Here is a 26589-nt window from a genome sequence, read left to right as displayed (position 1 = left end):
ACAGTAACAAAAAGCATCCTTATTTTGCTCCGAACTCTGCTATGGTTTTATTATTTATAAAATTAATAAATGAATACTCGGAAATGCATTATTAACAATACCAAATCAAATCAGGTATGTTCCATACAATGGACCTAGTGTAACTTTAGGCCCAAAACGTAACGAATAAATAGCAGCGAGCGACTGAATCTAAGAGTAATTTTTTTCATTCAAGTGTCATTGTTACCTCTTTGGTCTGAGCAATATAAAAACTATTATTTATATGGCTCGATCTATCTGCTCTTTGGTAATTGATTTCATAAATTGATGTGAAACTATGTGACATTGTCCAAGCCCAAGAAAGTAATGTGGGACTCCTTTTTGGTGTAGCAAACAAGCAATCGCCTTTTGATACTTTGGTTGATTTAACAACCATTTGTTTGAGATAAACTCCCATGTTTAAAACATTGAATAGAAACATACATAACACTGCGCTACCCTTGTCACTGGCCAATCGGCTGCATTAGCAAACCAAAATAAACGTATAATTGACGGTTATTTGACCAACCACAGTTGGAACCGGTTTCTGTGACGCCATACTGTAATCCTCTCTTTACCAATCAACATTAGTAGGCGGGAATTTGTTAGAATGCATCTCCAATTACAACACTATACTGAGAAATGAAGAGTTTAGGTCAATGAAGGACCGGACATTCTTATTTGGGACATTTACACAGTATAAAAAGGAGTACAATCAGACATACAGAGGTGAGTATAAGACCTACATTTCCAAAAGTGTTGGCTTTGTCAGGAGCGTATTACATCATTCATTTTCCGCGTCTGTACGCAGTTTGTTTTTCTGTCATAGCATAGCCAACACGAGCATCTCTAGTACAGCCCCGTACAGTACATGACAGGTGCTAATGCTGAAGATACCTAGCATAACCGGATAGGCTACATAACCTACTTATCTAACAACCCTTGGTTTTTGTATGAAATTAATGTTAAAGGAAATTCTAGAATTTAAAACTATTTGTACTGAAAATGCAGGGTTAGTGAAACTAAATAGTTATGGATGAATTAAACAAGTATTTCTACCATACATTCTCAATGTACAGCTGCGAAGTATTTTACACGAATTCCAGTGCAGTTAAATTAAATGGTATTTGGTGTGTAGACTATGTAAAACATTTCCTGTTGTGGTACGTTTTGTTACTTCCTCATGGTACCCAAGACCAGGGCAATGTAAACTTATTCACAGCAAATGTCTGTCATTTTCCTGTAGACGGGATGTAGGCTACTGTCTGTGGGTAGATATGTTTGCCTACCAAATGTTAATTTTGAAATCTCAGTCACGTAAGCCAATAGAGGTAAGAAGGATTGCACGGTCAACTAAGCATGGGGGAGTCTTGAGGAGATCATCCTCTCCTCTGAATTGCTTTACAGAAACAATGAACATCAATGCCAAGTCATTCATATGATGGTTTTGGTACTGTAAGACCACAACCACTACAATATATTTGAGTATGTGTGATCAGGCCTAATTTAGTTTGATGTAACATAATCCTAGAAGGCAGAGATGGAAGAGTTTACTTATTGTCCGGATTAAGCTGTCTTGATCTTTTAGTATCTTCAGACTCCCTATTGAGTTGAGAGACTGCCAGCTGCCATACACTGGTCCCTCACGTTAATTACCCAAGGACATGACTGCAGTGTCTAACTGATGTGCATTAGGCTACTACCTAGTACCATAGCAACAGTAAGATTTAAGCATTGTCATTTTATTTTACTCTTTCTCCTATGGTCATCCGAAAGAAAGAAAGAAGGTTATGTGTTTTGAACCTAAATGTAAAAACAATGTAGGTAAAAATGTAAATCTGTGTTTAATGTGCTCTTCTGCACCTGGTTCTACTACAGTGGAGCACTATGGCCCGTTAAGATCTCAGTGTAAGATATGGGGATCTGTACCCAACTCTGTCTCCTGCTTTGGAAGAACATAACCCACCGCAGGAGAAACAAGGTGAGTGGTCTGGTCCGGTCTGGAATGACTGTGAGCCACACGTTGTGTAGATGTTTTGAAGCACAAAGAAACAAATATTTATGTATCTTTCTGTTGGAATGAGCTTTGTATTCTCTAAAAGGCCTTGTGAACCTAGCGTTGTGTTAAGCACGCTAACAAAACAACTGTTGTGTAGCCATATGTCAACTCTTTATAGTGAGGGGCCTGGCGTGAGCTCACCAGAGATCAAAGGTAGGCATCAAAGTCGCTATACAGCCGTGACTTGATATTTTCTCCTCCCGTTCCAGATTCAGTTGATTATCGAGCTGCTCTGGCCCCTCTTCCTCTTCCTCATCCTCATCTCTGTGCGGCGCTCTCACCGCCCCTACAAGCAGAGTCAATGTGAGTACCTCCGTATGTTGCTTAATGTCGTTGAAACCTTTGCTCCAACCCTTCCCCCCCTTCTGCCGTCTCAGGTGGCCCCCACCACAGCCTCGCTAAGCTGATTAGCTCGCTTGGCGTGAGAGTGAATCTGCGCACCCTTTTCTTTTCTTCCCTCCCCAGCCTGTTCTGTTCTTAGACCTTGTTGGCATGCTCCGCCCTGACCTGTCGACACTGCAGGCTGTGGCCCAGTGTGAGGGTTACGTGCGTTTGTGAGCTCCCTCTCGACGGAGCTCACGTTTGTTTCACGCTACAAATATATGGTGTCGAGAAAGACCGATCTTGTCATCACGAGAAAGCCTGCTTAAGCTCAGTTACCCAAGTTCCAAGTCTCAGATCAGACACTGAACAGGCATGTTCTGTGTTGTTCTCTGTAATTCCAGGTCATTTCCCCAACAAAGCCCTTCCTTCAGCCGGCACACTGCCCTGGATACAGGGCATCGTCTGCAACATCAACAACCCCTGCTTCCACAGCCCCACCCCAGGGGAGACCCCGGGGCGGGTTGGAAACTTTGATAACTCCATGTGGGTACACTGCACGGGGGCCAAGTGGGGCGTTGGCGGGGCCGGATGCTGTACTCTGTAGGGGGGTTTATTGTGTGTTTACTGTGTGTTTGTTGTGTTTTATTGTCTCTCGTAGACTGTCTCGGCTCATGGTGGACGCTCAGACCATCCTGTCCTACAGTGGGAACCAGACCGCCTTTGCAAGCTTCCAGAACCTTCTGGAGACGGTCCAGAGGCTGGGAGAAAGGCCAGAAGCCTGGCCAAGTACGGATCTCTCTGTTTCCCCGTGTTTGATCTGATGTCACTAAGTGTGTTTCATGTGTATGTCTTTAAGTGCTGGTGATATGCTCCTGAGTCCAAGCAATTCAGTCTCCTCAAGACTCCACCCAAATGCCTCTTTTCATGGGCAGCGCAGTAGAACTCCAATGCCTTGTTGCTCCACAGCACATCCTGTGTGCATCATAGCTTGCTTTGTGTGTTTATATTACAGATTTACCTGTGGGGGAATACCTGAGAGCCAATGAGACATTTTCGGACTTCCTACGGACTAATGGTCTGTCTCCAAGTGCTGTGGATCAGCTGTTGAAGTCACGCCTTAACCTTCAGGTGGTAAGCAGCAACTTGCTCTCCCCCACCTCAGCTCACTACTGGAGCTTCTAAGGACACTCAGCCTGCCACAAAGAGGCTTCTAGATACCCTGTGATGCTGTTAGCAGCCACGATAGGCGACGCAGTCCTCCAAGCCACAAGCTTCGTCTGCACCTGCAGTCAGACAAGAGCCTCTCTACTCGCTTTGCGGTGTCTTCCGACGACTAAGTTTGACGTCTGCGTGTCTGTTCCCACAGGTGTCGCTGGCGGGAGAGGGACTGATGCTGAAGGACATTGTGTGTAACGCCAGCGTGCTGGGCCAGTTCCTCAGCGCAGAGGAAGGGGAGGAGTCGCAGGGCCTGCAGAGACAGCTGTGCGCGCTAGAGTCCGACACGCTGCAGGACGCGGAGCAGCGCTTCCTCTCCCAGCTCGACTTCACTAAGTTCTTCACGGTCAGTGGCAGTTATGGAAAAAGTCCCCAGTTGCTGGTCCCAGAGTTCTCCCTTAAAGGCATAGAAATACGATGACATTTTGAAAATCAACTGCTGTACTGAAGCCAGTACCAGTCCTTGTGTATCAATCAGCCTGCTGTTTTGCATACTGTCAACTGTAGGTAGTGTCTTCCATAGTCTAGGCCGACACAAAATACAATTAAGTTACAGAGTGCTATTCAAGCTGTTGACTACAGATGAAGAGTCAGACTAGGGAACAAACAAAGTCTTGTCTTCGGTCTCCCACTTAAACAATTTATTTTGGCAGCTTTACAAGGGTTTCTCTTGTGAATCTTCAGATGTACCCTATTCAGACTGGTCCCAAAGCAGGGTTATTAGAATGTTTTGTGTCTTTTGGTCTTGGGTTTCATTGGTAGAAATTTAGATCACGTACAATCACATTTGTTTACACACGCTATACTGTCAGCCGAATAACACGACACAAAACCTCTCAAGTGTGTGGTGCCATCGGAAGTTGTGAACATTCCGACGAAGGTAGACATTAAGATTGACCTCCCCCTCTCCCCCCTCAGAGAGACAGACTGAGGGCCAATGCCGGAGACCTGAGGGTCATCAGCCGGGCAGTTACTGATGTGTCCCAGGAGCTCTCTGTCATCATGGATGACGTAAGTGGAAAACATCTCATGACCTTCTTCTCGTTTTTCTCATATAAATCCCAGGTCTATTTTTAGCTAAGTAGATTTTTTAAATTTATTTTTATATTTGCTTTGTTTCGCTGTAGTATTGTTCAAGTAGGATCAGTAGTATTGGTCAGATACTGTAATTTTCTTTTTGGCTTCAACGTGACAGTAAAGGCTACTACTTATAGTCCATTCTGGCTAGATCTTTCTCTAATTGCCTTGCCAAGCAGACCTGCTAACTGAATTGTAGCTGTATACAGAGCATGATGGAAAATCCATTAATGTTTCATCTCCACTTTCTGTTATCTCTCTCACCTATCTCTCTCCCTCTTTCTATCTCTCTATCTCTCTCTCTGTATCATCAATTTATCTTTCCCAACATCTCTCTTGGCCTCCCTCCCGCTCACACACACATACACACACACACACTTTTGTTTCCTGTGTCCTCCACGTCCTCCTCTCTCTGGTCTGTTCCATTCCTCCTCCCCAGCTCTCGTCTCTCTCCAGCTTTGTGGAGCTCAACGCGGAGCTGCGGCTGCTGTCGCCCGAGAACCGCTCCTCCGTGCCCCGGCAGAGCTTCAGGGCCTTCTCCAGGATCATGTGTGGACACCCGGAGGTTGGAGGCGAGAAGATCCCCTCCCTCAACTGGTACGAGGACAACGATATCAAGTCCTTCCTGGGCAAGAACGGCACTGAGGTGACCGACATGGACGACGACAACACCACCAGTAAGATATTTTTCTACGGCCCACAATTTTTATTTCCCCTCTAGACCAGTGTTTCCCAACCCTGGTCCTCTGGACCCCCTGTCCTGCATGTTTTAGATGTTTCCCTGCTCCAACACACCTGATTCAAATGAATGGGTCGTTAGCCAGCTCTGCAGGAGCCTGCTTATGACCATTCATTTGAATCAGGTGTGTTGGAGCAGGGAAACATCTAAAACATGCAGGACAGGTGTTCCCTGAGAACCAGGGTTGGGAACCATTGTAGTAGACAGTCATAATAGTAATGTTTATATAACAATAATTGTGTCAAAAGTTTTTTTACGACTTAGAAACAAATGTTGTTTACTACTAACCCTGTGCTTTTGGTTCCTCCCAGCCCCATACTGTAAGAGCATGATCCAGAACCTGGAGTCCAATCCCTTGTCTCGCATTGTGTGGAGAGGAATCAAACCTCTGTTCATCGGGAAGCTGCTGTACACACCTGACACCCCTGCAATTCAGGAAGTCATGAAAGAGGTACTCATCCCTCTTTTCTCTGCCTCCATTCACTCTCAACTCTGTGGCCTTCCATAGATACTGTTTCAGTCTCTTTGTGATGGCTATGCTTCTTACTGGAGATACATACAGTACTTGAATGGTCACAATCTGTATTCCTCTATAAGGATCTACCCTATGAAAGGAAACGGATGTCTTTATAAGAATACAAAAGATAATTTCGCCATTATTAAATGTCTGTATCTTTCAGTGACCCCTGACCTCTCTGTCTCCTATCGTAGGTAAACAGGACGTTTCAGGATCTGCAGATTCTGGAGGACCTGAACGGTGCCTGGATGGAGGTGGGACCTCGTATTAGGACCTACATGGAGAGCAGTGTTGAGATTCAGCTGCTGCAGGTATTTCACTTTGAGTAGATTGCTAATGCTAACCGCGAATAACAATGACATCGAAAACAATCTTAATTGTGTGTCGAAAACGCAAACACATTGAAGCCCAAAATATTGACCACTCGCTGGGCCAAGAGGTTTGTTTTCCTAGAGAGCGTGTCTCACTACAGTCACGTCTGTTTATGGCAATGTTTGTGCCAGCTTGTCCCTTTTCTATCTATAGAGTCCTTGTGTGACGACACTTTCAGCTTTTCTAGTAAGAGCTAATCTTGTACTAATCTGAATGTGTTACTGTACACTATTCAGTTACACATCGGTGTATACAGTTTTCCAAGTAGTATCTACTCCAAAAAAAGGTTGACTCTTAAAAAAAGTTTTTTAAGTATAAGACCCATGGCACGCATATTGGTTCGCTTCTCGCTTTATCGATTATCCTAAAAGTCCTTCCTGCACTTCTTTGCGCCCTGCCTTCCCTGTGTGACAGGATTTGCTGAAGCGACCGGAGGTGGCCGTGCTGGTCAACCTGCGTCTGGAGAACACCAGCTGGACGGCCTCCCGTATCGCTCGCTTCCTGTCCACGCCGCCGCCCGGCGCCCCCAGGAAAGAGGGGGCTCCGCCCACCTGGCTGGACGTGTACAACGACGTGAACAGCACCATCACCACCCTCGCTCAAGTCACACAGGTGCACAGCTAAGCCCAGCTATAATGGCAAACAACATAGCTCCTGGAGAGTCTCTCGGTTAACAAATCCAGTTCCTGGGTTAACAAATCCAGTTCCTGGGTTTAAGAATCCCTGGTGAAATCATCAACACAAAATAACTGACTGTGATTAAGAGCTGCAACTAAATCCGTAAGCCTCATGTTAGTATCCTTCCTGGTTTCTCTTGCTGCTCTCGTCCTGTTCTCCAGTGCTTCTCGCTGAACAAGCTGGAGGGGGTGGCGTCAGAGGGGGCCTTGATTGAGAGGGCATTGGACCTCCTGGAGGACAGGCAGTTCTGGGCAGGCATCGTCTTCCTCCTCCCCAACTCCTCCTCCACCGGCCTCCCTCCTCACGTCACTTACAAGATCCGCATGGACATCGATGACGTCACGCGCACAAACAAAATCAAGGACAGGTGAGCATACCTGTGATTGGACATGCCGTCGCTGTGAGTCGGCTAAATCGGTGATAGCTGGTGATTGTGTGTGTGTTTATGGAAGCTTTGGGTTGTTTGTTAACCGAGTTAGCAAACAATGGTTAGTACAAGGTTAGTACAGTGTTGAGATGGTCCCGCCAGTTAGTACAGGACAGGTTAGTACAAGATTAGGTCTTACTGGGGGGTCAGATGGCTGAGCGGTTAGGGAGTGTTATTAATCAGACTATTAATCAGAAGGTTGTTGGTTCGATTCCCGGCCATGCAAAATGACGTTGTGTCCTTGGGCAAGGCACTTTACCCTACTTGCCTCGGGGAGAATGTCCCTGTACTTGTACTTTAAGTCGCCCTGGATAAGAGCATTTTTCACCCTCTTTGTACTCCTCTCCTCAGGTTCTGGGATCCAGGCCCTGCGGCGGACCCCTTCAACGACATGCGCTACATCTGGGGAGGGTTTGTGTACGTGCAGGACCTGGTGGAGCGGGCGGTGTCGCGGGTTCTGAGCGGCACGCAGCAGACCACGGGCATCTACCTGCAGCAAATGCCCTACCCCTGCTACGTGGATGACGTGTAAGTGACGAGGGCTGATCCCTGTTCTTCCTTTCCTTCCTTTTTTTCATTTCACCCAGCGGTCCACCTCCGATCTTTTCCGCTAACCTTCGAACCTTTCCCCCCCATCTCGCCTCACCCCTCCTAAATCACCCCGCCGCGCCCCTGCCTACCCGCCCCCACCTTCCCCCGCCCCCACCTTCCCCCGCCCCCCCCTTCCAGCTTCCTGCGCGTGCTGAACCGCTCGCTGCCCCTCTTCATGACGCTGGCGTGGATCTACTCGGTAGCCATGATCATCAAGGGCGTGGTGTACGAGAAGGAGGCCCGTCTGAAGGAGACCATGAGGATCATGGGCCTGGGCACGGGCACGCTGTGGGTCAGCTGGTTCATCAGCAGCTTCGTGCCTTTCCTCATCAGCGCTGGACTGCTCATCGCCCTGCTCAAGGTGAGGGGGGACGGTAGACCCACCAGAAACCTCGCTTTTCGTCTTACGGTCTCATGGGTCTGATTTGTTACTTTATCCTCTCACCTCCCCTTCTTCCTTCTCTTCCTCTCTTCTCTATCCTCTCCTGTCTTCTCCTCTCCCCTCCCCTCCTCTCCCCTCCTCCTTTCCTCTCCTCTCCTCCTCTCTTCTCTCCTCTTCTCTTCTCTCTTCTCTATCCTCCCTCCTCTCTTCTTTCTCTTCTCTCTCCTCTCTTCTCTCTCCTCTCCCCTCCTCTTCTCTCTCCTCTCTTCTCTATCCTCCCTTCTCTCTTTTTTCTCTTCTCTCTCCTCTCTTCTCTCTCCTCTCCCCTCCTCTTCTCTCTCCTCTCTTCTCTCTCCTCCCTCCTCTCTTCTTTCCCCCTTCCTCTCTTCTTCTCTCCGCTCCTCTTCTCTTCTCCTCTCCTCTCTCCCCTCCTCTCGTCTCGTCTCCTCTCCTTTCCTTCCAACAGTGGGGGGACATCCTCCCCTACAGCGACCCCTCCGTGGTGTTCTTCTTCCTGACAGCGTTCGCCACCGCCACCATCATGCAGTGCTTCCTTATCAGCACCTTCTTCTCCCGGGCCAACCTCGCCGCCGCTTGCGGGGGACTCATCTACTTTGCCCTCTACCTGCCCTACGTCCTGTGTGTGGCCTGGCGGGACCATCTCAACACCACTCACCGCATCCTCGCTGTGAGTATGGGGGTCAGGTGGCTGAGCGGTTAGGGAGTTGGGCTGTTACTCTGAAGGTTGTCGGTTCGATTCCCGGCCGTGCCAAATGACGATGTGTCCTTGGGCAAGGCACTTCACCCCTACTTGCCTCGGGGAGAATGTCCCTGTACTTTACTGTAAGTCGTTCTGGATAAGAGCGTCTGCTAAATGTAAGTGCCAGAGTAGACTTCAGAACCCCCCCCCCGGGGATCAAAACGGGCCTCAGATGCTCTCGATACTTGCCGCAGAAATGGAGGTCTCAACTGTCGCTTGTTCCTCCGCCGCAGAGCTTCTTCTCCCCGGTGGCCTTTGGCTTTGGCTGCGAGTACTTCTCCCAGTACGAGGAGCAGGGCGTGGGCATCCAGTGGTTCAACCTGCGCTCCAGCCCCACGGAGGGAGACACGTACAACTTCACCACCTCCATCGTCCTCCTGTACGTGGACGCCTTCCTCTACGCCGCTGCGGCCTGGTACATCGAGGCCGTTTTCCCAGGTAAGACGTCGATGTGGGTTCCTGCATATGTCTCGAATATATTAGGTGTAGTTCGTAATGTGGTGTATTGTGTAGCAAATTTGTAAATATTTAGTATACGGCGATATTAGACATACAAAGGAAAATATAGGAATGAATGGTATTCCCTTGAATTTAGTTATAAGTTGGCGTGTGTGGTAGATATCTGAATGTGAAAGGTGCGATAGTGAGCGTTTTGCTGTGTGTCTCAGGGGAGTTTGGGATTCCCAGGCCCTGGTACTTCATCTTCCAGCTCAACTACTGGGGTGGGATTCCCCTGGAGGCTGGCATGCCCCTCCCCCCCGTACCCAGAGACAACAACCAAGGTAACACACTCCAATGTACCTGTACTTATTACAAATGGGAAATGAACCCTGAACTTGAATGTGAAAGTTAAATGATTTCACGTATTGTTCGTGAACATGAAATGTCCTGAAAGGGTCAAAAAGTGAGGCCTGTCTTGTGTTTAGTTGTTCTGCCAGAGATGGGTGAGCCTGAGTCTGTGATTGTTAAGGAGCATTACACAGAGAATTGTGAGATGAAGGTTACAGTTACAAGAGAGTGAAAATTGAAACTCGCCCACAGTTAGCTGTTCCCTGTCCACAGATCGTATTGAACCGGAACCTACACACCTCATGCTGGGAGTGGCCATCCATAACCTGGTCAAAATCTACAAACAGGGTGCCAAGCTAGCCGTCAACAACCTCAACCTCAAGTTCTACGAGGGGCAAATCACCTCCTTCCTGGGTCACAACGGTGCCGGCAAGACCACCACCATGTAAGGTTGACTGGTCTCTAAACTGGTTCAAGTGGGTCTAACCAAGAGCTGACCTTTTGTAACAACAACTGTGCCGTCCCGTTGGCAGGTCCATCCTGACCGGCCTGTTCCCCCCCACTGCTGGGACGGTGTACATCAAGGGGATGGACATCCGCACGGACATGGACGTTATCAGGAGAACTCTGGGGGTCTGTCCCCAGCACAATGTCCTCTTTGACATGTAGGTGCCTACTGCATGGGGGGTCGGATGGCTGAGCGATTAGGGAATCGGGCTAGTAATTGGAAGGTTGTTGGTTCGATTCCCGGCCGTGCCAAATGATGTTGTGTCCTTGGGCAAGGCACTTTGCCCTACTTGTCTCGGGGAGAATGACCCTGTACTTACAGTAAATCGCTCTGGATAAGAGCGTCTGCTAAATGACTAAATGTAAATGTTATGTACTGCCTAGCCTCTTTCACTTTATCTCTTCTTTGGAGATGGTGTCAGTCTTCAACTGTAGCCTCATGAGGTTGTTATTTTTCGATCATCAGCGTAGCTTTCTCTTATGATGAATCGGGTATCGCAAAATGTCAAAGACTAACTGGACTTCCTGTTTGTGGCATGACTTGTTTCCTCCTCCTCCTCCTCCTCCTCTCCTTCCCCTCTCGGTGCTGCCAGCCTGACTGTGGAGGAGCACGTGTGGTTTTACGGCCGCATGAAGGGCATGTCTGGGGAGGACGTGAGGAAGGAGACAGACACTCTGCTGGAGGACGTGGGACTGCTGCACAAGCGCCACGAGCAGACCAAGAACCTGTCCGGTAACTCCCTGCTCTTTTTTAAGACTCATATATTTATATATATTTTGATATTCACTCTTTCATTCATCAATTTTTATTTTTTTACATTACATTTATAAAATTACAACCACAAAAAAAAAAAAACATTGTCTTGACCCCATTGCCCCAGGGAGTCATGGGGGAAGCTGACTTGGTGTTTGTGTACTCTGCTCGGACCCCTCTCCTCCCCAGGGGGCATGCAGAGGAAGCTGTCGGTGGCGATAGCGTTCGTGGGGGGCTCCAAGGTGGTGGTCCTGGACGAGCCCACGGCCGGGGTGGACCCCTACTCTCGAAGGGGCATCTGGGACCTGCTGCTCAAGTACCGCAAGGGTCAGCCGCGTCTTACTCTCCTCAAAGAGGGGCAATAAATGATTAGTATATAATATAGTAATAGTATATAATTTAAAATATACTACATGTTTAAGTGGGATATTGCCTCCCCCTCCGTCAGACCGCACCATCATCCTGTCCACCCACTACATGGACGAGGCCGACCTGCTGGGGGATCGCATCGCCATCATCTCCCAGGGCAGGCTGTGCTGCTGCGGCTCTCCCCTCTTCCTGAAGGCCCGCCTGGGCACGGGCTACTACATCACCGTGGTCAAGAAGGAGGGACTGGAGACCCGGCCGGCCAACAGCGCCAGCGCTCACAAGCTGCCCCCTCTCACCAAGGTGAATCCTCATCCTTCTCTGAACTCCTGACCTTCTTAACGTGACGTGCTTTTGAAACCCAAACCGTCTTGTGTTCCAGGACAGCGACTCGTCCATGAGCGATGACACAGGACTGGGCAGCGATGTGAGCGGCTATGGTCAGTGTCACACTCCGGGTTCCCCCGGCTAATATTGTTTTTGTTAACTCCTCCCAGCTAAAACCCCGAGCAGACAAAATGGTTCGGGTATGGAGGAATTTCTCCTTCCACCCGGCCTGGCTTTTAACAGCATTTATTCACCAGTCAGGTGATCGTTTTAAATCTCCGGTTGACCCACAATCCCAACTTTCAACTTTATTTATCCTTCAAAAGGAAATTAGTGTGCAGCAGGGGTCAGAAACATACACAAACACAGAACAGCGCCAAATACCAACAATATTACACAACACACACCACACAATAGAGACACACCTTCCCCCAAACCCCATGACAGGGTCCAATTGGGACAGTAATGGCCATTGGCAGGAAATAAATACATAATTAATTAATTCAAAACATCTTGATGTCAGCCAAGTGAATTTAGGTTCCTAATAGCCACAGGAATGAAAAAATCTCTGGCATGACCAGTTCTTAACCTAGGTAGCCTAAAACGACGACCAGAAGAGAGAAAATTAAACTCTCCGAAAACTCTTCCCCCCCAGACCTGGCAGCGTTACTGGCCCTCGCTCAGCAACATGTCCCGGGAGCTCGGCTGGTGGAGGACCTGGGGCGTGAGGCGGTCATCAACCTGCCCCAGGTCTGTGCAGAGGACAGCAGCCTGGCCATCTTCCTCACAGAGCTGGAACACAGGAAGGCGGAGTTGGGGGTGTCCAGCTACGGCCTGTCTGACACCACCTTGGAGGAGGTGAGGGACAACTCGCACACTCGCACGCATACACGCACCCACACACATGCATACACCCACACACTCATACACTGTCACTTCAAGGCACATAAGGAATCCTCCATGCATCCACACAGGTGAGAAGGTCATTCACTGCAAGGGATCTTAAAGCCTCATTACACGCACAAACACACGCGCACACAGAAACACTCTCTCTTATCCCCATCGTGACTTGATTATATAAATAAAACAGCCACAATTTGAACCCGACCACTACCTAATCAGCTCTGGTAAAGTGTCCTGGACTGAATGTTATAAAACCCCCTTGACCCTTGTATACGTGTAGTGTCTCAGTCTTATCCAGATCAAGCTGGGTTTATCAGGACGGGTGTATTTGTGAAGTGGCTGTGACAGTAATGTGCTTAGATCACCTCCACGGCCAGATGGATCCCGTTTAATTCACAGGGCTCTGCTCTCTTCTCCTGACCTCGGCACGCATTGATCTGTCATTGCTGCGGCGTGAAAGGTTGTTTTCGCTTCTGGCACTAAACTCGATATTTAACCGAGTTTGTTTACGATTCAAATGATAATTCTTCTTTTTTGTACCTTCATGATTTAGCTAGGTAAAGTAAAGCACCACAGTCCACTACAGCATTTCCAGTAAATGGAATGGAAAAGGGAAAAGTTATTGTTACTTAACCGTAGCATAGATAGATATTTGTGCGTGCTGCAAACGTGGACGTGTGCTATGCTGCAGATCTTCCTGCGCGTGGCCGAGGAGACGGGAGTGGACGCCGACCCAGAGGAGAACCCCAGGCAGGCTGGCACACCGCCAAGCCAGGGCCCAAGCCAGGCCCCGCTGGGTGGGGCGGCTGAGGACTCAGAGACAGGTACCCACACACACATACACACATACACACACAAACACACAATGAGAAAAACATGCCTTTTCGTTTCCTGATACGTTTCCACTCACAAACGTCCTTGTGCGTCCTCGTGTGTGCCGTCCCCTACCCCAGTCCACCTCGTCTTTCTCTAACTGTCTCTCTCTGTCTCTCTCTAACTGTCTCTCGCTAACTGTCTCTCTCTGTCTCTCTCTAACTGTCTCCCTCTAACTGTCTCCCTCTAACTGTCTCCCTCTAACTGTCTCCCTCTAACTGTCTCCCTCTAACTGTCTCCCTCTAACTGTCTCTCTCTAACTGTCTCTCTCTGTCTCCCTCTAACTGTCTCTCTCTAACTGTCTCTCTCAAACTATCTCCCTCTAACTGTCTCTCTCAAACTGTCTCTCTCTCTCTGCACTGCTGCCAGGAAGGAAAAGACCTCGTAAGCAAGGTACCCAAAGTGTCACAACATCGTGGGCCCAATAACCTGCCTCGCTAGCTTCGCTAACCAAATAACAGACGCTACGCTATCTCTCCTCTCCCCTCACCACTCCATCTGACCCAGTCATTCAGCCGCGATAACCACCCCTAGACATAGATGACGTGAGTTGTCCTTTCGCCCTACTCGCAGAGCCCCAGGAGACGGACCTGCTGAGTGGAGAGGGAAGAGGAGGGGTCCCTCTGACTGGCTGGTGGCTGACCTGGCAACAGCTGCGGGCTCTCTTCGTTAAGAGGTGGCTGTACGCGCTTCGCAGCCGCAGAGGCTTCTTTGCTCAGGTAGACTTGAACAAGAATAAAACCGCAGATGAATGACTAGGAAATAGCAAAACAAAGGTTTTATTACACCGAGTCGTCTTCTTAACTGTTCTTGTATTCAACTGTACGACGCTGACACGTACTATTGCCAACTTGCCTGTATTGTATGCTCTCTATCGCTAACTTGGAAGCAAAGAGGATACTGAAAGTTATAGTCTGTCTCTGTGAAAGGTGTCTGAAAGCTACATGCTGTCTTTCAGATCGTGCTTCCTGCTGTGTTTGTGTTGATCGCTCTTCTGTTCAGCCTGGTCGTTCCTCCGTTTGGGAAGTATCCTGCTCTTGAGCTGCAGCCCTGGATGTACGGTGAACAGTACACCTTCTTCAGGTACTGAACAGGGTCCCTGACAGGAAATAGTTACCCTTTCAAAGGCCTTGTTGGCCTTATTGTTCATATGAATCTTTTAAAAGGTCTGCTATCTTTTAATGGTCTTTTGTTAGTTTTACGAATAAACGGCAGTTGCTATTTGATTTGGCTCCTGAATGCTTGTTAAACACAATTCGTCATTGTCCTGTTTGACAGTGATACACTTGTCTCTCCAGTAATGATGCCCCTGGGAATCCTGCTATGGAAAATATTCTGGATGCCCTTCTGGACGGACCAGGGTTTGGCACTAAGTGTATGGAGGACAACAAGTAAGGCCCATCTTCTTCTCCATTCACAACCTGCAATCTGATCCCTCCTAGTCTACGTTATCTGATTTCTCCAGAACCAACGACAAAGGGAAATCAGACTCTTACAAATAAGTAAACCACTCTCCCAAAACCTATTACGCGCTCCCGTCAAAAGAATCCTCAAGATCCCTAGTGGTCCCTTTTGTGTTTGTTGCGAATCATTTGAAAGAACCGGATCACAACCATGGCAAATTGAGGGGGGGGGGCTTAGCCATAAGGAGTGAGCATTCGGGCTCCGTTTGTTCCCTGCAGGAAAGACCAGTGTGAGGTGGCGGAGCAGGGCTCCATGTACATGCGCCCCCAGGTGCCCTTCTCCACCTGGCGGATGTTCAACAAAGGGAACTGGAGCCGAGAGGTGCCCTCTCCTCACTGCCAGTGCAGCACGGAGGATGTGCGGAGGATGCTGCCAGACTGCCCTCAGGGGGCCGGGGGGCTGCCCCCTCCACAGGTCAGAGACACTCGTGTTATTAAAGACGTCCATGTTATTATTATGTCCTGTGATTTTATTGACGTTCATGGTGTTCCGTGTGGTTATGTTGAGTGTGTCGGGTGGGAATGCACTGTGGTGTGTGTTCATGTGACTACTCCTTACCTAAAATACTTAAATAGGGAGTCAGGTGGCTGAGCGGTTAGGGAATCGGACTAGTAATCAGAGGGTTGCTAGTTCAATTCCCAACCTTCACCCTACTTGCCTCGGGGAGAATGTCCCTGTATTTGCTGTAAATCGCTCTGGATAAGAGCGTCTGCTAAATGACTAAATGTAAATGCTAATTTAAGACAACTGAATGTTAGATTGTTTTTGTTTTTGTATTCGAATGATTTGGCTGTCTCATCCACAGATTAAAAGATTCACTGGTGACATACTGCAAAATATGACTGGCCGCAACATATCTGACTACCTGGTCAAGACCTACCCTCAGATCCTAAAGAAAAGGTGCTTGCTTGGTTGCTCATCATCACTGCTAGTCTTCAGTGATTTCCTCACAGATTTGCCTTTGCCTTGACGGTTTTACCATCTTTTATCTCCTTTCAGCCTAAAGACTAAAAAGTGGGTCAACGAATTCAGGTGAGCTGAAATCAACTCTTATACAAAGTACAAACAGCCATCACGGTAGTGTCAGCTCTGTGAACACGAGTGTCCTATGGACTTCCTGTGTTTCCAGATACGGGGGTTTCTCATTGGGTGGGCAAGCCAGCCAGGCATTACCGCAGGTGCACCACATCCAGGATTCGGTGACGTCTGTCAGATCACGCTACAGAGTAGCACAGGTAGGGGGAGTCACCGGGCTGTACAACTTCTTCAACCGGCGGGGTTTTGATTCTCTCTCTCTCTCTCTTTCTCTCATTCTTTGTTTCCTTCTCTCAGTCTGTCTTTCTTTCGCTGTCTCCCTGTCTCGTTCTTTCTCTCTCTCTCTTTCAGTTCTCCATCTGTTTTACAGTATGTGTTATACAGAATATCTGTTTTGACAGAATACCTCACTGGACCTGCTCTTGGGTCGACTTCCAGAGTTTCTAAGTGGACTGAACAGTCAAAACAACGTGAAGGTGAGAGGTGACAAAGGATACATTGCACTTCATGTGCAAATATGTGTCTCTGTGTGTGTTTGGCTATTTGCGTCACTGTCTGGGTTTTGTTTAACTACTGCCCTTCCCCCTCCAGGTGTGGTACAACAACAAAGGCTGGCATGCCGTGACATCGTTCGTCAATGTCATGAACAACGGCCTGCTGCGTGCCAGCCTGCCTCACGGACCGGAGAGGATGAGGCATGGCATCACCGCATTCAACCATCCCCTCAACCTCACCAAGGAGCAACTCACTGAGATGGCCATGTGAGAGCTCTCTCTCTCTCTCTCTCTCTCTCTCTCTCTCTCTATCTCTCTCACGGTTTCTGTTCTCTCTCTCTTTCTCCTTCTCCCTCTCTCTCTTTCAATCCACTGTTTTCTTTCTATAAAGAGCCCTTTTGTTGCATTAAGCCCAAGTTTAAACTGCTGAATGTGTTCAGTCCCCTCTCTATTTGAATCTTTGTTTGACTGCCCACACCTCATAGTTTGAATCGCTCTAAAGTGATGCGTGAGCATGAATTTATAACAAATATTAGATTAAGAAATTGCTTGGTATTTCCAGTTTCAGATTTCAAGAATAATACCCCTATACATAATACCACTCACCCTTACCCTATCATTATTTAAAAGATGACAAAAAAGTCCCTTTCCACTTAAACATTTTAGACAGTGTGCAGCAGTATTAATTCAACTGACCCCACACCTGTTTCCAGGATGACCACCTCAGTGGACGTACTGGTGTCCATCTGTGTGATTTTCGCCATGTCCTTCGTTCCGGCCAGCTTCGTGCTGTTTCTGATTGAGGAACGGGTCAGCAAGGCCAAGCACCTCCAATTTGTCAGTGGCGTCAAACCTATTCTTTACTGGCTCGCCAACTTCACCTGGGACATGGTTAGTCACTTAATTATATTTACAAGTAGTTTTACTTGGATCCCCTGGAGCTATATTCAGATTCACTTTATTAGCCATTTGCAGTGTAACCTGCATTGGAAAAAAATGTGCAAGTAGCTCAAGCTCACATTTTATGTCTAATGATGTATAATAATTTGCATTATTGATTAATATAGTTCTATAAGTGATATAGTTACCAGGTTCCTCACATGACAGTTTGTCACAGTGTCGTTTCCTTCCTCCCCTCCCAGTTGAACTACACTGTCCCTGCTACCATGGTGGTCCTCATCTTCATGGGCTTCCAGCAGCAGTCCTACGTTTCGGAGAAGAACCTGCCCGCTCTGGTCCTTCTCTTACTGCTGTATGGGTAAGGAAGATGGCTGCTGGCTCTGGGACCTGCAACTATAACGCACCGCTTAAAAGATAGCAACGTTGAAGCTTGTAGATGGAATACAGATTGAACATTGACAACATGATTTCAGTCCCCCAGTGTCTTATCCATCCATATAATGTCTGTGATATCACTACGATTTAGCTTTCTTTAATTTAATAGTGTTATTGAGGGTGTTGCTAATGGTGCTGTGTGTTTTTCCGCTGTGTTTCAGCTGGTCCATCACACCTCTCATGTACCCAGCATCGTTCATCTTCTCCGTCCCCAGTACTGCCTACGTGGTCCTGACCTCCATCAACCTCTTTATTGGCATCAATGGCAGCATCGCCACCTTTGTCTTGGAGCTGTTTGTTGACGAGGTGGGCTCAGTTATTTGTTGTTTATTTTGATCGCAGGTGTGGTTGACTTTGGAGGCATATAAGGGGTCAGATGGCTGAGTGATTAGGGAGTCGGGCTAGTAATCAGAAGGTTGTTGGTTCGGTTCCCGGCCGTGCCAAATGACGTTGTGTCCCTGGGCAAGGCACTTCACCCTACTTGCCTCGGGGAGAATGTCCCTGTACTTACTCTAAATCGCTCTGTATAAGAGTGTCTGCTAAAGACAATGTAAATGTAACCCCTTTTTTTCTGTAGTCCAGTTGTGCGACTGTTTGATTGACTTTTACATATATTTTGTTCTGATCTCATCTTGAGCTCAATACGTTGTCTGTCGGATTTTCAGCACTTGAATGAAGTCAACAGGATCCTGAAGAAAGTTTTTCTGATCTTCCCTCACTTCTGTCTGGGCCGAGGCCTCATCGACATGGCCAAGAACCAGGCCATGGCTGATGCCTTCCTGAGACTGGGTGTGTAAAAGCCTCTATATCCCATCCCTCACATCAACACTACATCAGTAATACAGTCGGCTGCCTTTTATTGTCTCGTAGGTCACCAGCGTGTCTCTGTGTTTCCACAGGAACCAAGCAGAACCGGGAGCCTCTGGAGTGGGACTTTGTGGGGAAGAACTTGTTTGCCATGGCGGTTGAAGGATTTGTCTTCTTCATCTTCACCATACTGCTACAGTACAAGTTCTTCCTTAGCTGCAGGTATTGGCCGCTGGAAAAAGAGGCTAGGGGGTGCTGAGGTTTGCCCAGCACAAAACCTCTGTAGTCTTTATCGAGTACAGAACAATTCCTTGGCACCAACCACACCAACCACAGCTGTTAGAACTGTGCACTTTTGATTTTCACTTTTCTGTACACTTTACATTAAGGTTATAATCACTACCATGCAACTACATAGCAATACCTATAGAAAACATTATAGGAATTGCTGTGCAAATAAATGGTATAAAGGTTATTACTATATATATATATATATATATATATATATATATATATATATATATATATATATATATATATATATATATATATATATATATATATATATATATATATATAGTTTTGATATTTTAAGTCTACATTTTTTGTTTTGCTGGGTCACAGGAAAAATAATGTTTTATCTAGGGGTTTAGCCCCCCCCCAAAAGTGGGAACCTAGATTTGCCCCTGCAGTAGACATAGTATGCTCCATAAATAAAAAGTCAAATTCAGATGTAAATGTCTTGGTGTCCCTCCAGGCCGTGGTCTGAGCCTGAGATGCCTCCGCTGGGCCCAGAGGATGAGGACGTGGCCAGGGAGAGAGAGAGGGTGAAGAGTGGCAAGGCCCAGGCCGACATCCTCACCATGGTGGACCTGAGCAAGGTACTGTGACAACTCCAAAACAGATTATAGCATCTTCGGGACTGGGGGCTTTGGGCTTGGCAGCAATGCTGTGCGCTGTGGTTAGTTCACGTTTTCATCTCGCTGTGGGTTGGGAATGCGTCATTGTTGTGTTTGTGGTGCAGTTGTGTAAAGATGTTTGTGGCGCAGGTGTATAAAGCTGGAAAGAAACCGGCTGTGGATCGACTGTGTCTGGGGATCCCACGTGGTGAGGTGAGACATTGAGTGTGTCCTGTCAGACACCAACACTTTATCACCCACAAACTGTACCATGAACTATTGTACAGTTCAGTGTTTCACACAAGTATGTGCAGTGTGTGGCCATGCTACTGTGTTATCCATGGGTGTGACATGCTGTTATTCCGCCTCTGTGTACCAGTGTTTTGGCCTGCTTGGAGTTAACGGGGCTGGGAAGACGTCGACCTTCCGCATGCTGACAGGAGACACCCCCATCACCAATGGAGAGGCTTTCCTCAGCCATCACAGGTAACCACCGGGCTCGATTGGACAAGCTCAATGCCACTCTCACATCGATCCTTTTGACATCATGACCTCTGGCCAAATGCTGTAGTTGGACCGCATTCTAGAATCGCGTAATGTCTATTGTCAAATAGGATTGGTAGAGACCTCATTAATGCCATCCTCAAGCCAATCACAGTAGATTCCTGTTGTATGTCCTTGGCATGCAATGGTTTTTTTTTTATGTTCTAATTTAACGTCAAATGTTGTGCTTGTCCCACAAAACAATCAATAAATCAAGTTGACCAGCAAGTATTTGGTCATGCTGTGTGATTCCTTCCCTGTCCGTAGTGTGAGCAGTGAAATGGAGAGGGTGCACCAGCTGATGGGCTACTGTCCCCAGTTTGACGCCATCAGCGACCTGCTGACCGGACGTGAACACCTGGAGTTCTACGCCCGTCTTCGAGGGGTATCGGAGGAACACGTTTCCAAGGTGACAGCCAAAGCAGTCGGTTTATGAGCGTTTGTTTAATTCCACGCTGTACTTCCTGGTTGGCAGCGAATACTTTACAGTTAAAAAGAATAATTGCTTACCATGCGTGGAATCAGACTGATGAACATATTCTATATAGTCATTTACATTTAGTCATTTAGCAGACGCTCTTATCCAGAGCGACTTACAGTAAGTACAGGGACATTCCCCCGAGGCAAGTAGGGTGAAGTGCCTTGCCCAAGGACACAATGTCATTATGAACGGCTGGGAATCGAACCGGCAACCTTCAGATTACTAGCCTAAGTCCCTAACCGCTCAGCCACCTGACTCCCTATATAGTCTATATACTCATCTGTTTTTTGTTTTTTTTCTTTCTTCATTTTGTAACTACGGTACTGACTATAGGAGGTTTTTGGGATGAGATTGTTAAAATGGGACTGTCGCCGTTCACAGGTGGCTCAGTGGGGGGTGAAGAAGCTGGGACTGACGCAGTACGCTGAGCGGCAGGCCGGAGGATACAGCGGAGGCAACAAGAGGAAGCTCTCCACAGCCATCTCTCTCATCGGGGCTCCTCCAATCATATTTCTGGTGGGTGGAGCTCAGTGAGACAGGCAGCACTGCTTCTGGAGAGGGGCCTGTTTAGTTTCAGCCGTTTCACATCAAACCCACGTAGAAGTGTAAAGGAAGGACAGGGGTTGAAATATGCCTTTGTTTTTCTGTCACAATCTAAGTTATCATTAATGGTTAAGGTGGTGTCAAAGATCTTTACGCAATGATTGATCCATGCCTCTTGTAACCACGCCAACTGTGTGTAGGATGAGCCCACCACAGGCATGGACCCCAAGGCCAAGAGGTTCCTGTGGAACTGCATCCTCAGTGTCACCAAGGAGGGAAGGGCTGTCGTTCTCACATCTCACAGGTAGGGGGCGGTGTTTCATAATCCTGAATAATAAGGGCACACATCCCACGTTTTCATCTGAAAATGCTACATTTGGAATATGGCCTCATTCAAAATACTCAAACGGATAATGCCGTTTACATGGCCGTATCGTATTCGGAATATTATCACATTTGGAATAATACAGTTATTTACATTTACATGTAGTCATTTAGCAGACGCTCTTATCCAGAGCGACTTACAGTAAGTACAGGGGCATTCCCCCAGAGGCAAGTAGGGTGAAGTGCCTTGCCCAAGGACACAACGTCATTTGGCACGGCCGGGAATCGACCAGCGACCTTCTGATTACTAGCCCGATTCCTTACCCGCTCAGCCACCTGACTCCCCAGTTATATTAGTGTGCATGTAAATGTGCTGACGGAGGGGGTTCTCCTTGTGTCGTATGCAGCATGGAGGAGTGTGAAGCGTTGTGCACCCGCATGGCCATCATGGTGAACGGAAGGTTCCAGTGTCTCGGCTCTGTTCAGCACCTCAAGAACAGGTACGTCACACGCTGGGCTCCCCGGGGGGGAACTCTTTTGACAGCATGTAACACACACAAACACACACCGTTTTAAGAGAATCTCCTTCAGTGCACCATGCCGTTGTTAATGTTGAGACCTGAGGTTTTGGGTATCTACAATCCCTGAGTATATTATTCAGACCCATCCTAAACCTGCCAAGCTTACAAAACGTCCAATCCCATGACGTTCTCGTGTGTCGTGTCTGTTTCAGGTTTGGCGATGGCTACACCGTCATCTTGCGTCTGGCTAGCACCAAGCCTCCGGAGAACCCGTGTCCAGTGGACGTTTACATCAAGAACTCGTTCCCCGGCATTGAGCTGAAGGAACGCCACCAGAACGTTCTGCAGTACCAGCTGCCCTCGCACATCTGCTCCCTGGCGCGGGTCTTTGACGTGCTCTCCAACAACCACGAGGAGCTGGGCATCGCAGACTACTCCGTCTCACAGACCACGCTGGACCAGGTAACGTCGGGTTCAAAGGGACTAGTTTAAAAGAATCTGCCTTGGCTCGATATGTTGGACAACAGCAATGTAACATAAGGCTACAGTATTATTTGTTTTGTTTACGACAGTGTTTAGTCATTGTAGGTATTCTGCAATGGACTGCAACTATTTTTCCCCATTTTTTTCTTCAGGTTTTTGTCAACTTTGCCAAAGAGCAGTGCGATGACGACCAACTCAACGAGGTGATCGTCAACAACGGAGCTGCAGCAGTGGGTGACAGCAGCCGTGGGGCCTCTCCCGCACGCTCAGAGCCAACGGACAAACCAACTCAAACAAACAAGGCTCCCCAGTCAGGAAAATCATCGGACAGCAAATCCTCGGACGGCAAACCTAAAGAAGGCCAATCAAAGGAGGGCAAATCAAAGGAGGGCAAATCGAAAGAGGGCAAATCGAAAGAGGGCAAATCGAAGGAAGGCAAATCAAAGGAGGGGAAATCTAAAGAGGGCAAATCGAAGGAGGGCAAATCAAAAGAGGGGAAATCTAAAGAAGGAAATCCCAACGGGGTGATGGACAGCAGCGTGGCGATGACCAGCCGACCGCAGCCCGAGGAGAAACCCCCAGCGTCCGAGGAGAAGCCCCGGACGAGCCAGGCTGTCAGCTGTGGGTCAAGCAGCAGCGATGGGGGTAGGGAGGAGAGCAGGACGTCCACGACCGGGTCCAAGAGAGCAGCAGGGAGCTCAAGCGCTAAAGATCCCGCCGCTCTCTTCCTAGTGGGGAGCGACACTCAAGAGAGCAAGGTATAAAGGGGACCAGGAACGTATGAGGACATGCAAGAAGTATGGTTGAAATTTGGCTGAATTCCATTTTGTATTAAGACATTCGCTCCCTCGTGAATTCCCCAATGTTCTGAACATACACGACCAGATTGTCTGTAGAATCATTGGACATTGTTGTTATTTTCTGTGGAAAACAAGGTACGGTGCAGGAAATTGAGTGATGTTTTTGCAAGCTTTCTGTTGTGGGATCTTTTCAGAAACTGCTAAAGAAAGTCCAAAGACTAAAAAGATTATGACATGAAAATGAGCGTGTGCTATGTCGAATAGGGAATCGCGTTACGCATTGCATCCCAACCTCCAAATTGATGAATGTTTAATCTCACTGGAAATGGTGTCAAAAGAAAAACATACAAATGGAATTCAGCAAGAGACGCAAAGTGTTCCTCTTGTGTTCTCTGGAAAAGGAAGATGCTACCAGATGACTCCTCTACAGTCTAGCTTTGGTGCCTTTTTCACTCTCTAATACAGCTACAGTACAATACCTCCTAAAGAGTTGAATATACTCCTAAATACTATTGTGCATTTCCATGGGACTGGTCAATGGCTTATCTTATTATAGTTTTTGTTTAATTTCATCTTCTTTTACCTTAATCTTGAATGTGTTTTGGTTTCTCGACGACTATGTTAAGTCATATTCACACCAACCAAAAAAAGAGTAGTCAATCAAATCAACGTTAATCAATGTTCATACGTTTGCATATTTTCCTAGAACTCATTAAGAAATGCAGCACACAAGCTGTCCACTAAATACATTCATTAGCAATTCCATTCCATGTCCATCAACATTTTCATTTGAAGTATTGCACTTTTTATTTTTTTTTACAGATTTGCCACAAGCACTTTAGTTATTTTACATTCAAAAAATGCATTGTAATTTTTTTTTTACAATGCCTATGTCAGGGTTGGGGAAAATGTCACTGAGCAATTATTTTAAATGCTTTTATATACGCTTTTGCACTTTGCAAGTAAACAAACTTGCTCTGTAAATGTATATAATTGAAATGAATCTGTCAGACACGTACCAGACCCTGAAACACAGTTGAATCAGGTCAGCAGTTATTTATGCTTTTGTCAATCAAAAAACTATGTACTTGACCCCCCCCCCTCCCCACAAAACAGTTTACTGCAAATCCAAAAGTCAGATACAACTGTAATGCACAGTATTGGAGAAATGGTTACAATAATGATAGGCATGTGTAGAATATATGCAATATACTACTGAATGTATGGTTGTCTTCTGTGTACTATGCTTGGCTGTCATACTGTACTTGAAATATTGAAATATTATCCGTGTATATATTAGTACATGTATATACTGACAACATAGTAGTATATAGTTGTGGAAATATAAAGACTGAGTATTTTGTTCTACAGATGAATAAAATATAATTAAATGTACAGTTTTCATGAATGACTTTGGTGGCAGTAAGTCTTCTTGGCCATGCTAAGGATGACGGGCAGTTTTACTCCCATGTAGAGTGAGGTGTGGTCTTGCTCTGCTGTCTCTGAGCTCTCCTTCAGCTTGAACTCTGACGATGGGCATCTTCCTTTCCCCCTGTATACATTGTATAAAAAGTATTGGAAGTTGATTTAAGGTCACAAATCAATTGTCTTATTACAGCAAAACTTTATTTTTCGTCATACGATTTTATTCTTTCTTACTCCCATCTGTAGTTTCCTCTTGGTGGATTCCTCTTATCCCTCAGGTATAGCAGATTACTGGTCATGATATGGTCTGGATAGGCAAGTCTCCCTCCATTATCACTCTCCCTGTCTTTTCTTCTCAGTCTCTCTGTCACTCGCTGCAGCAGGGACTCTATACTGGACATTGAGATCTCAGGTAGGCAAAACTGAGGTGACCTCTGGGGTTATGAAAACACACAACAACAACAAAATATTTGTATCACATCTATTCCCTACAACTGTGAGATAGACTACTGTGCATCAACAGCCAGACATTCAGATAGGGGTAGCCTACTAGTGAAATTGCTTGAAATACCCTAAAAATAATTATAAGAACACCAGAATTGTGAATAAAAAATAAATAAATTATCAGTGAGTAATCAATAATGTTTTTTTTTTTTTTGATTTGAAGGTGTTCTTACTTGTCTGTGTCCTTCCATACCAGACATGGTCAGAGGACTAGTATCCTGCAACTTAATCCTTGGAAGTGCTGTTTTGTGCTCAGCGCCAGTCTTGGTATAAGGTTTGATCAAAGCATCCTGTTTCGCGACACTGATCAGTGGCAGGGTAGTTGTGTGGGCTAGAGGCTCTGGAGCCAAGCTGTCTGAATGTGTTGACCGAATAAGGGATGGTCTACTTATAGGCGGTAGTAACCTAGGTTTGACCGATTGTGGGACTCTATCTAATTCTAGACTTTGATTGGTTATCTTTATATTTTCTCCTGGCGGCGGTCGAGGCTTTATTGGGATCCTAGTCCATTCCTTTGTGCCACACACTGATTTTTCAAAGTCTTTAGTATTTTCTTCCTCTTCTGTGTCCGTCTCTTTAGCTGAAGCCAAAACGGGGCATAAATCAATACAGATTTTCAGCGCTGTTGTTGTCTCTAATGTGTCCGAGGCCATCTTTTTAGATTTGAGATTTTTGGTAACTTCACAACGAGTTGATTTTGTGGCACTCTTCTTACAAGAATACTTTACTCCACCCACAACAAGTTCACACGGTTGTGGTGTGTCGCAGAATTCAGCACCCATGTCGTCCTTGCTCATTAGGCCAGTCTGTAAACACTGTATATGAGTCCACATTCTAGCCTAAGCCTATTGGATAAATCTGGATTTATACAACAAAAAAATGTAACATACCTGAAGGAAAGATTACAAATACCCACACTATTATTCTGGACATCATGAACGGGAACAGCACTCTTTCGCCAACTGTTGCTGCTTAACAGCCCAAATTGACTTCTGTAAGACATCAGTAAAACTGCTGTTATGGAAACGTTTACAAACTTGACCCAAATTGTAGGCCTAATGGTGTTGCCAAGATCATTAGGTGGTTTAAATTACTAATTACTACAACAGTATCACTTTCTTCACAGGATGTGCGTTTTAAACAAATTGTCATTTCTGTGTGACATTTTATTTCATGTGTTGCACAGGATTGTGTTCTTAATGGGGCCAAACACCGTTGCCCAGGCATTCTACAGCCTCGATCTGGTCTCCGCG

At 46.8% G+C, this 26589-nt stretch overlaps 2 protein-coding genes across 4 annotated transcripts; one reads left to right on the top strand and one right to left on the bottom strand.

Moving 5' to 3' along the window:
- The first annotated feature begins 643 nt into the window (after window positions 1-643).
- abca7 (ATP-binding cassette, sub-family A (ABC1), member 7) lies at window positions 644-24802 on the top strand. Its single transcript, XM_084676181.1, has 49 exons — window positions 644-747; window positions 1897-1999; window positions 2287-2380; window positions 2803-2944; window positions 3060-3187; window positions 3414-3532; window positions 3768-3962; window positions 4535-4627; window positions 5133-5370; window positions 5744-5883; window positions 6144-6260; window positions 6736-6933; window positions 7161-7366; window positions 7778-7954; window positions 8156-8378; window positions 8866-9087; window positions 9393-9597; window positions 9828-9941; window positions 10222-10393; window positions 10482-10613; window positions 11049-11188; window positions 11399-11536; window positions 11658-11878; window positions 11958-12015; window positions 12558-12760; window positions 13497-13629; window positions 14252-14397; window positions 14637-14761; window positions 14977-15069; window positions 15361-15556; window positions 15948-16042; window positions 16142-16174; window positions 16272-16377; window positions 16579-16653; window positions 16769-16938; window positions 17385-17562; window positions 17814-17929; window positions 18168-18312; window positions 18672-18795; window positions 18906-19035; window positions 19571-19694; window positions 19863-19925; window positions 20092-20198; window positions 20523-20664; window positions 21118-21252; window positions 21480-21583; window positions 22011-22103; window positions 22337-22586; window positions 22760-24802. Exons 2-49 carry the CDS (start codon window positions 1934-1936, stop codon window positions 23369-23371), a joined length of 7236 nt encoding a protein of 2411 aa, XP_084532307.1. The 5' UTR covers window positions 644-747; window positions 1897-1933; the 3' UTR covers window positions 23372-24802.
- LOC146254481 (uncharacterized) lies at window positions 24795-26515 on the bottom strand. 3 transcript variants are annotated; one of them, XM_084676183.1, is made up of 4 exons: window positions 26227-26515; window positions 25510-26142; window positions 25067-25266; window positions 24795-24959 (listed from the first exon to the last, which is right to left on the bottom strand). In XM_084676183.1, the coding sequence occupies exons 2-4, from the start codon at window positions 26131-26133 to the stop codon at window positions 24809-24811; spliced, it is 975 nt and encodes a 324-aa protein (XP_084532309.1). In that variant the 5' UTR covers window positions 26134-26142; window positions 26227-26515; the 3' UTR covers window positions 24795-24808. The 3 variants fall into 3 exon arrangements, with proteins under 3 accessions (XP_084532309.1, XP_084532310.1, XP_084532308.1); XM_084676184.1 differs by having other exon boundaries at window positions 25510-25916; XM_084676182.1 differs by having other exon boundaries at window positions 25510-26515.
- Between the last annotated feature and the right edge of the window lie 74 nt (window positions 26516-26589).

Source organism: Hypomesus nipponensis, chromosome 16, assembly GCF_054491055.1.
Source record: "Hypomesus nipponensis isolate SF chromosome 16, ASM5449105v1, whole genome shotgun sequence".
Taxonomy (NCBI): Eukaryota; Metazoa; Chordata; class Actinopteri; order Osmeriformes; family Osmeridae; genus Hypomesus; species Hypomesus nipponensis.
Note: the sequence above shows the minus strand (reverse complement) of the source record. Positions and strands in the feature narration are given on the sequence as shown.

Coding starts and splice junctions, on each gene's coding strand:
- abca7 (XM_084676181.1), top strand. CDS start 1,934: ATGGGGATCTGTACCCAACTCTGTCTCCTGCTTTGGAAGAACATAACC. Junction 3,188..3,413: donor AAGGCCAGAAGCCTGGCCAA/GTACGGATCTCT, acceptor TTTATATTACAG/ATTTACCTGTGGGGGAATAC. Junction 16,378..16,578: donor CACGCTACAGAGTAGCACAG/GTAGGGGGAGTC, acceptor CTGTTTTGACAG/AATACCTCACTGGACCTGCT.
- LOC146254481 (XM_084676182.1), bottom strand. CDS start 26,169: ATGTGGACTCATATACAGTGTTTACAGACTGGCCTAATGAGCAAGGAC. Junction 25,267..25,509: donor GTATGGAAGGACACAGACAA/GTAAGAACACCT, acceptor TCATAACCCCAG/AGGTCACCTCAGTTTTGCCT. Junction 24,960..25,066: donor AGAGGAAACTACAGATGGGA/GTAAGAAAGAAT, acceptor CAATGTATACAG/GGGGAAAGGAAGATGCCCAT.